General features: G+C 41.9%; 1 protein-coding gene across 2 annotated transcripts in view; it reads left to right on the plus strand.

The window, feature by feature from the left end:
* The window catches only part of FRMD1 (FERM domain containing 1), a 115,029-nt gene that overhangs the window by 37,722 nt on the left and 60,871 nt on the right, over positions 1–16,436 (plus strand). For both annotated transcript variants that reach the window (XM_077486587.1, XM_077486585.1), the window contains 4 exons: positions 28–107; positions 8,716–8,792; positions 9,869–10,049; positions 14,569–14,724. In XM_077486587.1, coding sequence (XP_077342713.1) covers positions 28–107; positions 8,716–8,792; positions 9,869–10,049; positions 14,569–14,724 — 494 coding nt within the window. The remainder of the gene's footprint in view (positions 1–27; positions 108–8,715; positions 8,793–9,868; positions 10,050–14,568; positions 14,725–16,436) is intronic.

A 16,436-nucleotide genomic window follows, 5' to 3' on the forward strand; every position in this document is an offset into this window, starting at 1 on the left:
TCAACCAGTCTATTTTGTGTCTTGCAGATAATGAATATATTTTTATGGACCTAGAGCAGAAGCTGAACAAGTATTTTCCTAAGGAATGGAAGAGAGACCCTCTCAAAGTATGTCAAAACAGAAACAAAACAATACTGTATGTGTGTAGGTATATAAATATTTTTGTAAGGGGGAAAAACCGTAAAATGCAAAGCAACATGACAGTCTGGTATAGATGCATAATCACACAGAGGGTTGTACCAAGGTTTAGTTATTGGTTATGTAAGTATTGTGGAGCCAGGAATGACACGTTATATTGCTGCAAATAAACAGCGCAGCGTAGAAGGTGGGATTTTGGAACAAATGGATCTATTGAATGAAAACCACATAGAAATTTTTTCCATCCTGCTTCTTCTGAAATCCTTTTATTGCACTTGAAATCTAACATCAATTTGACCTCCATAACAGTTAGAAAATTGAACATTCTTAAAAGGTTTTTTTCTTTTTTAAACTCTACTAGTCTAAAGCAGAAGTCCAGCCTAAAACTAAAATTTCTGCATCTACAGACATCCACGATCTAACACTAACCTATCTAGCCCTGTAAAGAAAAAAAATCAGTATACATACAGTACCTTTTCTGAAGCCTCGGATCCCATGCTGAGCTGTTAGCTGCAGTATCGCTGTGGATTCGGATGCAGAGGACATCCGACAACGGAAGCCCCATAGGTCTATGTGTGACATCACTTCCCATTTATTTCACAGCCGTTATCGGCCGTGTCCTCTGCAGAGCTTCCGCCGTTGGAGACTGGATTGGATCGGCTTCAAAAAGCAATCTATACAGATTTTTCGTTACAGGGCTAGATAGGTTCGTGTTATATCGTAGATGCAGGGATTTTAGGGTTAGGTTGGTCTTGTACTCACTTTAAGGCCAATATGGTCAGGAGCCAATTCTCTTAACGACATTTAATTTGTTCAGTTCAGAAGTGACCTATTGGGCCACATACACACTGGGCTATTGTCCCTGGTGCATGAGGTTCCACCATTTAGGTGCAGGTGGCAGTTACAGGCACACCATCCAGCCCACCTGCCAGCAGCCCATAAAACTCTATGAAAGGCTGATCAATGTGGCTGGATGGGGCTGGGTGGGGCATCAATAGGTACTTAGGTTTTTTGCAGTATGCATGCAGGGATAAATGTTTCCAGGATCCAGCAGCAGGGCTGGACGGGTGCACCTTTACTGGCCACCTGCATGTAAACATTAGAGCCCTATGCACTGGGCTAAATGCCCAGTGTGTATGAGGCCTTAGAAAAGCAAGCAGTTGTTGGATCTTTGCGAGTAACTACAGAAAAAGCAACCCATTTATATTTGCCCAGTTTTATTTATATTCTAAACCAGGGTTCTGCGAGAGGTCCCTAGGGGTTCTGCCAGGCTTTACCCATCAGTTGCTGTCAGCAGCTACCTTCCCCCCTGTGTATTGTGCCCTCCTGATCCCCTGCACAATATTTATCTCAAGTTGGACCTAGAATTGAGCATCTCTACAGAAATTGTGAGTGCAATTTTCACATTAAATGGGTAGATTTTTTTTTTTTATTCTTTATTTATAGGATAAAGTATCCATTAGAGCTGAACAATACAAACGTATTCATATGAGAGTGGTATCTCGCTAAATACAAAGATAACATTGCCTCAGAGATCTAGAATATGCAAAACATCAGGCACCAAAAGAAGACAAATGGATAACTCATCTAAAATCCAGGGCTAACCCTAACAAATGTTGTGGAAATCACTCAGATGGACACTCCAATTTTCCAAAAAATGTTGTTCAAGAAAGTAGGGGAAAAGAGAGGCGGGGGTGAAGACGCGGGAGATGCCTAGGAGCACCAGAGAAGTGGGAAACCGATAAGGAAAGAAAGGAGGTGGGAGGAAAAAAAAAGGGGACCCCCCAAACCACCCCCACTAAGAAGGGGGAAGGAGGGTGCTTGGATGCACCCATGTGTCGTCAAGAATGGCAATCCCCAGAACAATCCTTCGGAAGGCCCCTGCCCTTGTCTGAATATATGTACATGTTCCATTATGACCATGTTTTAATATATTGCTCTCTCCTGTTTTGAGCGTTAAGTACTAGGTCCTCCAGAGTGTTAATACTCCTGACTTTGTTGAGCCACATGGTAATGGAAGGTGGCTTCGGGTCCTTCCAGCACAATGTGAAACAGGATTTGGCGGCATTAAAGCAGCAGTAAATCCATCCATAAAACAGTTTCATTTCCAGCACGTGCCGGAAATGAAACACTCCCATTGGTTGTGCTCTCAACCAAACTGTCAAACCAGCCAATGGCTGGTGTCATAACTTATCACATATGCAGCATCATGGCAGTTGTAGATTAAACAGAGGCAAAGATGGCAGCTTCCTTGGCTGAAAACGATAGGGGGGTGTACTTACACTTGAAGTATTGATTTCTAAATGGGTACATTTTAATACTAATTCCATTATTTAACCTCTTTAGGCCGATGGCACACAAATTTGTGGCCTCTTGGCGCCGAGCAACTCCATATTTGTGTACCACATTGCAAACACAGCCATGCTGAGAGTGCGCGCCCCTGGCACAGTTACCAGCAGCTGACGGAAAGCTTTCGGGAGCTTTCCGATCATGTGACAGCCAATCACAGCAGTCACATGATCATAGCTACCGGCATCTGAGACCCCTTAAAGGGCCAGGAGGCACCAGCTCCAAGGGGTTAATAGTATTTATAAAAAATAATTGTCATATCAACAGCTCACTGATCAAACCACACCAATGTTCTGTGAGCTGTAGATACTTATTTCAGGGATTCCCTAGGATCTCAAACTTTTTGCCAAGGCTTCCACCAAAATAAAAAGGTTGAGAAACCCTGATTTAAACTGTACTAGTTTAAAACTGTAGTTTTGTATATGCTTTGTTTACTCAGCAGCCAAGTTTAGGGCATATCAGCCCACTTTTATTCTTCAGTGATGCAAGTAATACAAACTTTCTCTTGCAGAGGTAGGACCAGCAAAAACATCTTGTACATCCACAACCATTATTTTCTCTCAGTCCTCCGTCTTTTAGCTTCACATACTGCATCTTATATCAGGCCTTTCTAAATAGGAATTTATATCCACACCAGGAGGGAAACCTAGTAAGGGAATGGCTGCCAGTGGGACCACCTTTACTCTCTGGTCAGGGACAGTCTGGTACTAGTCTGGTTCTGTATTGGTTCTAATCAGGCACAGAGTCTCTTGTTCTGTTTTGGTTCTAGACAGGCACAGTATCTCTTGTTCTGTTTTTGGTTCTAGACAGGCACAGAGTCTCTTGTTCTGTTTTGGTTCTAGCCAGGCACAGAGTCTGGTTCTGTTTTGGTTCTAGCCAGGCACAGAGTCTGGTTCTGTTTTGGTTCTAGCCAGGCACAGAGTCTGGTTCTGTTTTGGTTCTAGTCAGGCACAGAGTCTGGTTCTGTTTTGGTTCTAGTCAGGCACAGAGTCTGGTTCTGTTTTGGTTCTAGTCAGGCACAGAGTCTGGTTCTGTTTTGGTTCTAGTCAGGCACAGAGTCTGGTTCTGTTTTGGTTCTAGTCAGGCACAGAGTCTGGTTCTGTTTTTTGTTCTGGCCAGGCACAGAGTCTGGTTCTGTTTTTTGTTCTGGCCAGGCACAGAGTCTGGTTCTGTTTTTTGTTCTGGCCAGGCACAGAGTCTGGTTCTGTTTTTTGTTCTGGCCAGGCACAGAGTCTGGTTCTGTTTTTTGTTCTGGCCAGGCACAGAGTCTGGTTCTGTTTTTTGTTCTGGCCAGGCACAGAGTCTGGTTCTGTTTTTTGTTCTGGCCAGGCACAGAGTCTGGTTCTGTTTTTTGTTCTGGCCAGGCACAGAGTCTGGTTCCGTTTTGGTTCTGGCCAGGCGCAGGTCTTGTTCTAGAGTTGCAGTTTATCACAGTATATACAGTATGTATTTTTTAGCTTGTCTCTCAAAAAAGATAGATTCAGGAACTAAGAAATGCATTTTAGGCTCTCTTCTGTAATATTTTTAAATTTAAATTTTTTTTTAAGAAATCGACTTCAGTAGACTTTTTCTAATTTTTTTTTTTTTTAAATCTTATCATGCATGTTTGTCAGTTGAGAATAGTGTCTGAAATAAAATAACAGCAATATACTGGTTATACTGGAATCCGCTTGGCTGCGGGATATGTTTTGGATTGATAATCATGATGTGTAAGCTTTTCTTTTGAAACATGAACCTTCTGCTTTATTTACTAACGCAAATATTTTAAGGGTATATACACACTTATGCAGGTGAAAACATGTCCAAAAGACAATTGTGTACACATACATGTAGACTCCGCTCCAAATCACACAACCGATATATCCGGATTTATTTTTACTGTGATCTGTGCTTAAAGACTTATTAAATCTTTATGTAAAGGATTAAGATGTGTTTGTACCTACAGTTTGCAACACATGACAAACTGAACCCTTATTTAGGTTGGTTAGGTTGCTAAAAGTGATGTAAATAGTCTCATTTGAACAAAAGAAGAGCAGTGAGATTTGTACAGTATGTAAACCCCAATGATAAGCTTCTCTTATTTTGATGATCCCTTTTTTAGTCTGTTCAATATATTGGACACAGGTTGTTATATCTGGTCAATATTTTAAAAAAGAGAATTGGCCTCTGTTTTAGTATTTATTCTGCCTACTTATTATTTTGGACTACATAATTATTAGACTTTATGTTGTAGAGATCTAGGAGTGGTTGAATAAATTAGCAAAAAGAAACTGTGCAGAGGCTAAGCTGGCAACACTCGCTTCGCACTGTGTTGTCTCCCCACAACAGGGCTTAAAGTGGTTGCAAACCATCAGGTGATACGCAGAGAAGAAACCAATCCACCTACATAAGTTGTACCTGTTTATCTGCAGTATTCTCTTGTCGGGGCTGTTTAATTATCACTATTATATATACACATATATTTTTTTCAGCAGGAGGTCCCTGCAAAAGGGTATGGACACTAATATCTTAACAATTTGTATAACAACGATAGCAACTTTATAGCGCTAACAAGTTGAGGATTAGTGGCAATAAATATATTAATTTTAAAGGTATAGCGCCAATTCTACCTGATTCCTTTTTCACATTCTCTTCTCTGTCTGTTCAAAGTCCAAAATTAGTAGAACTTGTCTGAGCCTTCATACAGCTGGGGGGGGCGGGAAGCTGAAGTTACACTCTGGAGATTTCAGTGGGAGCTGATTGGAGGGAAGGAACACTCCTCCCCCTTTCACACAGAAACAGGGCTCAGGCTGTCAGTCACGGGCTGTGTGCTGGAGATCCATTCCCGTCACCTTTTTTACCTCTTGGTAAAACTTTTCAGCAGACAGAAATGGCACTTGGTACTCTGGGTTGAGACAAATACACAATAGAAATGGATATGGTTTTTGTTCATTTTTCAAGTCTGAGGCTTACAAGCACTTTAGGAGCGGAGTGTGTTTTTGGTAGATCAATAGGTATTTTTCTGTACTGCGAGGGCTTTAAATGGATGAAGCATGAGAAATGTGCATTTATTCCTGATATGTACAACATATGGTGGTTTTTCAGTTTTTTTTGTTTGCCTTGATGTGCACAAGAAAACTGTCCCTAGAAAGAATTGTAAAGTTGAACTCTAGCAGATCTAAAAGATATACATTAATTTAGCTCTATAATCATTTATATATCATTAGGGTGTCTAGCGGTCCCTGGAGTGTTATAGAGGAAAGTGGCATCTGGAAAGTATTCACAGCGCTTCACTTTTTCCACATTTTGTTCTGTTCTAGCCTTATTCCAAAATTGATTAAATTCATTATTTTGCTCAAAATTCTACATTCTAAATTTATTAAAAATAAACGAAAAAAAATTACATGTACATAAGTATTCACAGCCTTCGCCATGACTCTCACAATTGAGCTCAGGTGCATCCTGTTTCCACTGATCATCCTTGAAATGTTTCTACAACTTGATTGAAGCCCCACAGCTGACAGTGCATGTCAGAGCACAAACCAAGCCATTAAGTCCAAGGAATAGACCTCAGAGACAGGATTATATTGAGGCACAGATCTGGGGAAGGTTACAGAAAAATCTCTGCAGCATTGAAGGTCCCAATGAGCATAGTGGCTTCCATCATCCATAAATGGAAGACGTTTGGAACCACCAGAACTCCTTCCTAGACCAGGCCGCCTGACCAAACCGTGTAATCGGGGGAGAAGGGCCTTATTCAGGGAGGTGACTAAGAACCTGATGGTCACTCTGACAGAGCTCCAGCATTTTTTTTGGAGAGAGAACCTTCCAAAAGAACAACCATCTCTGCAGCACTCCACCAATCAGGCTTGTTTGCTAGAGTGGCCAGACTGAAGCCACTCTTCTGTAAAAGGCACATCCAGCCCACTTGGAGTTTGCCAAAAGGCACCTGAAGGACTTCCAGACCATGACAAACAAAATTCACTGGTCTGATGAAACAAATTTTGAACTCTTTGGCTAAATGGCAAGCGTCGTGTCTGGAGAAAACCAGGCACCGCTCATCACCTGGCCAATACCATCACTAGAGTGAAGCATGGTGGTGGCGGCATCATGCTGTGGGGATGTTTTTCAGTGACTGGTCAGGATCGAGGTAAAGATGAATGCAGCAATGTACACAGAATTCCTTGATGAAAACCTGCTCCAGTGCACTTTGGACCTCAGACTGGGGTGACGGTTCCTCTTCCAACAGGACAACGACCCTAACCACGCAGCCACGATAACAAGAGTGGCTACAGGACATGGGAGAAAAACAACTAACAGCAGTTTTATTTAGAGGTGCACTAAAATTTCGGCTGCCGAAACACATCGGCCTGGTAAACTGTGTTTTTTGCGTTCGGCCAAATGAAATAAAAAAGCGCCAATAATGGCACTGAAAAGGGGGTGGGGTCCACCCAGGGTGCTGCACATTGTGACGGTTTCATCCTGGCGGCTCCGTCAGAGTCCTCGCCCCCTCCTCCTTTTCACCCCCCTCCTCCTTTTCACCCCCCTCCTCCTTTTCTTGGGGGTTGTCCGGGGGGCATAGGAACAATGTCCTGCTCCTTGTGATAGACAGCACACTGATCCAATGCTGGAACCTTGAATCAGTGTGCGGGACATTGTTACTGTGGCCGCCCAGCTCGGGAAATTCAAATCCCGTTTTGTGACACAGCGGGAGATCGCTGCTTTGATCTGGACACTGGAGATGCTGCATCTGATGGGCACTGGAGAGGTTGTATCTGATCTCTTGTATCATGTCTGCAGGCTCTGACCATCTGATGCATAGGGTTTTTATTACTATAGTTAGCAAATTCTACATCATTATCTTTGATTTCATCTCAGTCTAGGTTCACATCTATGCAGTTGCTGTTGATGCATTTTCAGCCGTGTTTTGCGGTGCTTATTTAAACCTGCGTTTTTGATGCATTTTTGCACGCAATGTTTTTGCGTTTTTTTTTTTTTCTTTAAACACACTGTATATAGCTGGTTGCTAAGGAGCAGGCTGGGAAGCTGGTTGCCACTTCCTTAACAACCTGTTTCCAGCTGAATTTTAAAAATAAAAATTGCAGGCAAAAAAAATGGCGAAAAAAAATGCCATGCCAAAAAAATCCCCCTTCAAATCCATACCAGACCCTTATCGGAGCATGCAGCCCGGCAGGTCAGGAATAGGAGGGGATAAGCAACCCCCCACAAGGGACTCTTCCCCACAACCCTGGGCTGTGGTTGTCAGGATCTGTGGCCGGGGGCTTATCAGAATCTGTAAGCCCCCTTTAATAAAGGGGTCCCTAAATACTGCTCCCCCCATATGAATGAGTAATGGGGTACATTGTTACCAAAAAAAGTGTCACTTAGAAAAAAAGAAAAACCACAGTCCTTTATTAAAAATCCAAAAATATTGTCCCCTAATGTAGATTCATCGTCTATCACGCCAGCCACCAGCCCAAAAAAAGAAAAGCTCTGCACTTGTCGAAGGCTAACGGCCGACTGCCTGCTCCTTTTGTCTAGCAGTTCTTAAATAGGTAAGGGTGGGGCCACCCAGTGGCATCACCTGGTGGCCCCGCCTCTTGTTACATCATCACCCCAGTATGCACAGGGCGGTGACCCAACGCCATTTTCTTTTATTTTGGCGTGGGGCTTCCCTCCAAATCCATACCAGGCCTGAAGAGATTTGGAATGGGACCCAAAAATTCTTTTTTTGCCGGCAATTCTTCTTTTTCTTTTATTTATTTATTTATTTTTACATTTAGCTGTTCGTAGGGAACCCCACGGACAGCTGATGACTCATTGCTCCTTAGCAACCAGCTATATACAGTGTCTTTAAAGGGGAAAAAAACACAAAATGCATCAAAAACGCAACACTTACATTTTTGGTGTGACTTTATTGATGTCTGTTACCAGCAAAATGCAATCTGCTGCAGGACAAATAAAATCCCTGGCTCTTTTCAAAAAAACGTAGCACTGCAAAATGCACAGACGTGAAAACCATGTTGAATAGATTTTAGTGCGTTTCATTTAAAACGCACCAAAAAGCACATAGGTGTGAACGTAGGATCGTGAGCTCTTGCTTTGCTTGAGATGTGGAATGTTTAGGTTCAAAGTGTGCATGACCATAGCTGTGACATCTGATACAATTTACATTGAAAAGGGTATATGTTTCTTGATTCTGATTACTAATGTGCTTTTATAATTTTTTTTTTTTTTTTTTTTTTTCAGACAACTGAAAAGTTTAGTCCACCATGTGTTGCCTTTTTTAGAGTTCAATTTTATGTAGAAACTGGAAAAATAATAAGGTAAGAGAATAAATTGCATTTCCTTTATATTATCTGGATCTCTATCTTTTGGTGACATGTATATTGAATAGGTGTGTGTTTTTTTTTTTTTCTTCCTATTAATCCACTCATAATGGCCGCATAATGCTTTGTTTTTCTTAGTCATTGGGCTTTGCCCCCGGGGTATTTATTATGGTCTTGCTGACTTTCAGGAATGCTCACACTGCTCACACTGTTTTTACTGTCTCTGGGAAAGTATGGTAGAGGAAGAGAATTAGGAATGGGAAAGATGTGAACAGTGATCTATTTATATTGCCATGTGTTACTGGTCAGTTGTAGTGCGAATAGGATATAAAATAGTTTGAAGCGTGCTGCTGACTCAGTGAACTAAATAACACATAAGGAACCTTGTACTATAATACAAATGTGTGTGACTGCACGATTACTATAATTTATTTTATAATATGCTTTGGTTTAGTGTTAGGAATCTGGGATAGTTGGCAAGTGCAATGTAATGCAAGATTATCATGGGGGGCCCCCATGCACCTGGAGCCCCTATGCAGTGCCCATGCATTAAAGAGGAAGTAAACCCTGATGAGTTTACTTCCTCTTTCATTCCCTGCAAAGGTAAAGCATAATGGACTACTATGCATCGCATAGTAGTCCATTATGTGTCGCTTACCTGACACAGGAGCCAGTGAAGTCACCGCTGTCCCCTGTAGTCCGGCGCATCCATCTTCTCGGTGGGTCTCGCTGCTACGCCGCTGTCATTCGGCGAAGCCGCGATGATGTCACTCCCGCGCATGCACACGGGAGCCGCCACTTGCGGCATATCACCGTTGACCGTGGCGAGCTCAGTGCGCCTGCGCGCCGTAGACAGCGGTGCCTGTCTTTCACCAAATATCTCCTAAACCGTGTAGGTTTAGGAGATATTTCTTGGACCTACAGGTAAGCCTTAATCTAGGCTTACCTGTAGGTTAAAGTTGGTTGTAAGGGTTTACAACCACTTTAAGAAGGCCCTGCTGGTGAGGTGTAATCTGGTTGGTGGTTTTCTAAAGGTCATTTTATTCTAATTCATTTTTTTTATTTCACCACAGTGATAAAATAGCCAGAAAATTGTATTATTACCACTTGAAAGAACAAGTCTTGAGATCCCACTGCACTCACACAGAGGAGATTTATTTTTTGCTGGCAGCATATGCACTTCAAGCTGATTGTGGAAACCAAAGATCTCCTATTAAAAATTACTTCGAACCAGAGGCCTACTTTCCACACTGGGTATGGGCATTTAACTTGAGTCTAAACGTTATTAAAGGAACAGTTAAGTCTACACCAGATGTCTGTTAAAGTGTTGTTTTATGTTATTCAATGAAGCATCATTGTAAACATTTTCCATCCTCTGCTCTACATGGTGCCTATGGTAGTATTCACTATAGTTGTGATCCGTGAATGCTTGCTATTATTTTGCTTATTTGCCAGACTAAAGTGGTCTGTCTATATGTATTTAGGTTTTTCAGCACTTTCACATTACTGTCTATGATTCTCCTGCTGTCGTTGTGCTACTCCTCTGTGCAGGTGGCTAATTTGCAGAACACAAATATCTCATTAGTAAACCAGCAATTTACATGTTGTATGATGTATTTCCCGAGCACAAAACTTCCATGTTCAGGAAATACATTGTATATGTCTGCGGAGGTAAACGCCAATGCACAGAAGAATTTGCGTTTACACAAGTATGTCCAGGTAACTTGCGTGATAGACTGTGTGCCGCAAGTGCGGGAAAATACCTTGAATTCTACGCTGGGCATATTTTCAGATTTCCACTATCCGTGTGCACAAAGCCTAAATGACAATGTTCATCACGCATTTTCCAGAAAAAAACAACCATCATTATTATAATGCAACTAGTTAATCTGCATGGATTTCCCTTGTTGTACAGTAAATATGCCACCCCATTGTAAACCATCTGTTATTTAATCTGAATCTAATTTAATTGTTGCTTAAAAATGTTTCTTGTGTCAGGGGAAATGGGAACCTCTAGAGGTTTTAAGCAATAATTCCATAAGCTATACAATTTATATAATTTTATATTTTGTTGGCCATTAACAAATCAAATAACTTCTTTACTTTTTCTAAATACATTTGTTCTTGTGAAACACTTCAAATAAGTTTTTAATAAGTATAATCCTTCATGTAAAAGGGAGTGTTTGCTTACATATGGTAACGTTTTGTGAAAATGTCAGCATAAATAACAAGATCTACAAGGATGATGTATAGTATGAAGTCTCAGAGCCTATTTATTAAAATTGTGTTAAAGACCATTTTTGTGACTATTTTCATAATACACCCTTATTTGGGGTGTAATGTGAAGCATGTTAACATACAGCACCACATTACGGCAGAACGGCCAGCAATCTCACGTCTCTGTATTTCAGCTGCACTTTTCCAGCCAGGCCTATACCTCCTTATGCTGGGGGAATAATTTGTAAAGCCTGTGCATTACAACTGTTGCACACTGATTGCAGGGGCAATGCTTTGCAGGCTTCAACGCAAAAAGGTAAAACCCGCACATTGATCATAAATTCCGATGTTGCTGCATTTTCTGCTTCTTTGTGAAAGGCAAACTTAGCTTTTTTTTTTTAATTCTTTATTTTGTTTAAAGCATGTCTAAAGGCAAAACTTTTTTTGGTAACTTTTAGATTAGAGTGGAGAGGAATTAAAACACCTGAACACCTGTCAGGCTAGGGAGATTCATCCTCTTTGTTATCATTAAAAGTAACAGAAGGTACCACATTTTGGATTGTCCCCAGAACAGGAATACAGGGGAAATCTTCCAATGGGGACACTAGTGTTGGTGACAGTCAAGGATTATTTTACTTTGAAGGAATTCCCTTTCATTTCCTGTTTTGGCCATTTGCAAAAAGGGACACAGATGGTAAAAAAAAGGTTCCAGGGGTTACAATCCTCGCTTGTTCTATCCAAAAAAATAAAAATAAATATGTTTTGCCTTTAGTACTACTTTAAAGAAGAAGGCAGAGAAGCACATGAGTATGTATCACATTGGACATAGAGTATCTGGTTCATGTGTTTATACACATATAGATAAACATGCTGCTGTGCAATCATTTTCTTTTTAGTGTATTACATTGTAACTAAATATTTTCCTCTATTGATTTTACCAGTTTATGTGCTAATCTTAAGAAAAATGTTCATGGCTCTTTCTAATTTTACTCTCTGCTTCTTCCATGCTTGAAAAAAAAAACCTAACTAATCTAGTGATCATGGGATTGGGATAGCAAAATGAGGCATGTGGGGTAAGTGAGAGGGAGTTAGTAAAAGTGTCGGAAGGTGATGTAATGGGTGGAGGTAGAGGAGCTCGAAGTCTGTATTTTTGGTATACAGGCATACCCCACTTTTAAGTACACAATGGGCTTTATTTAATAAAGCTGGGAAGTGCAAAATCAGGCTCACTTCTGCATAGAAACCAATGCGCTTCCAGGTTTTATTATCAAAGCATATTTGAACAAGCTGAGGTTAGAAGTTCATTGGTTTCTATGCAGAAGTGAGCTGGATTTTGCACTTTGCAACTTTAGTAAATAAACCCCATTGCATACTTAAAAGCGGGGTATGTCTGTAGTCATTCAGCCTCCTAGATTCAAAATCCAACATTTTCTGAACCTATCTGCATGTGAAAAGGGTTGAAACCCTCGATCTGAGCTGCCTGCTGAAAAAGAGGGAGGGCCAAGAATTGACGTGTAATAGGAGGTGTGTGTTATTTGACTCTCATCTTGGATAAAGGTTTGAAGGGTTACTCCTATCAAGGAGTCTTCTCTCGCCATTGCTCTGTGAGTATGGTAAGCAAATTGGGTCCCATAGCGGTATATTTAGCTGGTCCTGTTCAGGTTGAACCCATCATTTTGTAATGGTGTATTAGTTCCAGGCAATAAACCTAGATATGTGCACAGCTGTATAACATAGTATTGGGTCTGGGAAGCCTCCCCCCCCGCCCGTAAGGTGTTTAGCATTCACACTATGTTGCACAGATCAGTGCCGCAGAGAGAAGCAAGCCACTGGATGGTGTCAAACCAATGTATGGGAAGAGCATGTGACCACAAATACTTATGAAGTGCATATAAATCTATATGAAATGCATATATCCACATGAGCTTGTGACGAAGAGCATATAACAAGGCCCCTTGCATACAGGCATCACTGATGTTTACTTATGAAGCACATGTGCAAGGGGCCAAAAACTGTGTGTAAAGATTTATTTTACTGCTCTGTGCTCAAAGCTGTATTACTGACCTTTACTGTGTGCAGTGTTCCATAGACAACAATGCATCTCATTTCAGATCACTAAAAAAGAAGCATTTTTTACTCCCGTATGCAACAGGCCTAACTATAGTCCCTTGAAAAAATATTGTAACCCCTTGAAATTTTCCACGTTTTTGTCATGTTACAACCAAAAGCGTAAATTTATTTTATGTGATGGACCAACACAAAGTAGCACATAATTGTGGAGTGAAAGGACAATGATGCATGTTTTTTTCCATTTTTATTTATTTATTTATTTTTACAGATATCTGAAAAGGTGGTGTGTTTTTTGTATTCAGCCCCTTTTACTCTGATACTTCTAACTAAAATCTAGTGGAACCAATTGTCTTCAGAAGTCACCTAATAGAGTAAATAGAGTCCTTCTGTGTGTAATTAAATCTCAGTATAAATACAGCTGTTCTGTGAAGCCCTCAGAAGTTTGTTGGAAAACCTTAGTGAACAAACCGCATTGATAAGGCCAAGGAACACACCAGACAGGTCAGGTATAAAGTTATGGAGAAGTTTTAAAAAAATATCCCAAGCTTTGAACATCTCACGGAGCACCGTTGAATCCATCATCCGAAAAAACGTATGGCACAACTGCAAACCTACCAAGACATGGATGTCCACCTAAACTGACAGGCCAGGCAATGAGAGCATTAATCCAAGAAGCAGCCAAGAGGCCCATGGTAACTCTGCAGAAATCCACAGCTCAGGTGGGGGAATCTGTCTGAAAGCTATAAGAAGTCCCGTTTGCGAAAACCCTAAAAGCAAAACGCTATGTGTGGTGGGGAAAACCAACACTGAACATCACCCTGAACACACCACCCCCACCGTAAAATATGGTGGTGGCAGCATCATGTTGTGTGGATGCTTTTCTTCAGCACAGACAAGGAAGCTGGTCAGAGTTGATGTATGGAGCCAAGGCTGGGGCAGAGGTTCACCTTCCAGCAGGACAATGACCCTAAAGATACAGCCAGAGCTACAATGGAATGGTTTAGATCAAAGCCTGTTCATGTGTTAGAATGGCCCAGTCAAAGTCCAGACCTAAACCCTATTGAGAATCTGTGGCAAGACTTGAAAATTGCTGTTCACAGATGCTCTCCATCCAATCTGACAGAGCTTGAGCTATTTTGCAAAGAAGAATAGGCAAAAATGTCACTCTCTCTAGCTGTGCAAAGCTGGTAGAGACATCCCAAAAAGACTTGCAGCTGTAATTGCTGCGAAAGGTGATTCTACAAAGTATTGACACCACACTTTTCAAATATTTATTTGTAAAAAATGTCGCATACAATTAAAAACGTAAAATGTATTTTATTGGGATTTTAACATGACAAAATGTGGAAAATTTCAAGGGGTGTGAATACTTTTTCAAGGCACAGTAGGTTCCTCGAACAAGTGTATGTTTTAGTAGTTGCATGAGAGATGTTTTAGTCTAAAAATAAAGATGTTTTCAAGTAGACTATATTCTTATTTTTCACAGATCATTGCAAAAAGAGGGGCTGATTATATATTGAAGCATGCTCCTGAGGTGCACAAGGAACTTCAAGGAATGTCTGTGAAGGAAGCTGTCCTAAATTTCATTAGGGAATCGTGTGTCCTGGAAGATGTACCTGTTCATTATTATAGACTTCTAAAGGTGAGAGGTTAAAAAAGCAGTGTTTTTTACATATTGCTATATACTGTATAAGTCATGTGTTGCTTACAAAGGTATGTTTACTCATGAATGTATTAAATCAGTGTTTCTCAAACATTCTCCAGTCAGGACACCCTTGAAAGTATTTTCTGTCTCAAGGCATCCCGGGCTAAAGATTGGTTCACGTTACTGCGTGTCGGAGAGCGCACAAAATCACGCTTGTTTCTGACTGCGGTGGGCGGTCGGCAAGTAGTTAATAAAAAAACTACATATATAAGATTTTGCTAGAAATATTTTTAAAGCAAAAGATAGTATGGAGTCATGAAAGACAGAAGTTTTTAACCACTTGCCGATCGCCGCACGCCGATATACGTCGACAGAATGGCACGGGCAGGCATATGGGCGTATATATACGTCCCTGCCTTCCCGCGGGTGGGGGGCCCGATCGGGCCCCCCCCCGGTGCCAGCGGCGGTTGGTATCCGTTCAGGAGCGATCCGGGATGAGGGGGCGGCCATTCGTTCATGGCCACCCCCTCGCGATCGCTCCTGACGAATGGAAGTGAGGCGTGACATCACTTCCTCTCCTGTAATGTAAACACAGGCAGAGGAAGTGATGTCATCTCTCCTCCGTGTCGGTATTTTTCGTTCCGGCACCGAGGAGAGAGGATCGGTGAGTTGCACCAACACGACACTACACAGTAGAACATGCCAGGCACACTCTCACCCCCCCTTCACCCCCCCAATCACCCCTGCCCCCCCAGTCACAGTGACACCAATTGCATTTTTTTTTTTTGCATTGGTGTCATTTGTGACTGTAATAACTGTTAGGGCAGTTAGGGTTAGCCCCCTTTAGTTCTAAGGTACCCCCCTAACCCCCCCAATTAAAGGCTTAACCCGTGATCACCCCCCGTCGCCAGTGTCACTAAGGCTGGGTTCACATTGCAGCGGTTTATGAGACCGGATGTGATTCGCACCGCACTGCAGTTCAAATCACATCCGATCTCGGTGCGATTCGAGTTCAGCCATACAGATAGTATGGCTGAATTTGCGTCGCACCCGCCGCACCTGCCGCAAATTCGCACGGGACCCTTTTTTTGGTCAGCAGCAGAATCGGATCGCATGGGTGTTCACACCATGCGATCCGAGTTTGCAGATCGCACTGCGATATGCAAACTGATCTGGGGGTGTCATTAACATTTCACTGACACTCCCAGCAGTTCGCATAGGGCAGTGTGAACTGCCGCCGGGAGGCATGCGATGCGGGAACCCGCCGCGGATTCGTGGCGTACCTGCATCGCTCCAGTGTGAACCCAGCCTAATAAGCGATCATTTTTCTGATCGCTGTATTAGTGTCACAGGTGACGCTAGTTAGGCAGGTAGGTATTTAGGTTCGCCGCAGCTTTTTATAGCGCCAGGGACCCCCATATACTACCGCATAAAGCCCCCTGATTGCCCCCTAGTTAACCCTTTTACCAGTGATCACCATATAACTGTTACAGGTGACGCTGGTTGGTTAGTTATTTTTTTATAGTTTCAGGGCACCCGCCATTTATTACCTAATAAAGGTTTAACCCCCTGATCACCCGGCGGGTGATATAAGTTTGAGGGTCAGATAAGGTCTGCGTCGCCCCAGGCAGCGTCAGGTTAATGCCAGTACCGCTAACACCCACGCAAAAAAGCATACACCTCCCTTAGTAATATAGTATCTGATCAGA

Source organism: Lithobates pipiens, unplaced genomic scaffold (assembly GCF_037356315.1).
Source record: "Lithobates pipiens isolate NorthernLeopardFrog02 unplaced genomic scaffold, aLitPip1_a1.2 Scaffold_18, whole genome shotgun sequence".
Lineage (NCBI taxonomy): Eukaryota > Metazoa > Chordata > Amphibia > Anura > Ranidae > Lithobates > Lithobates pipiens.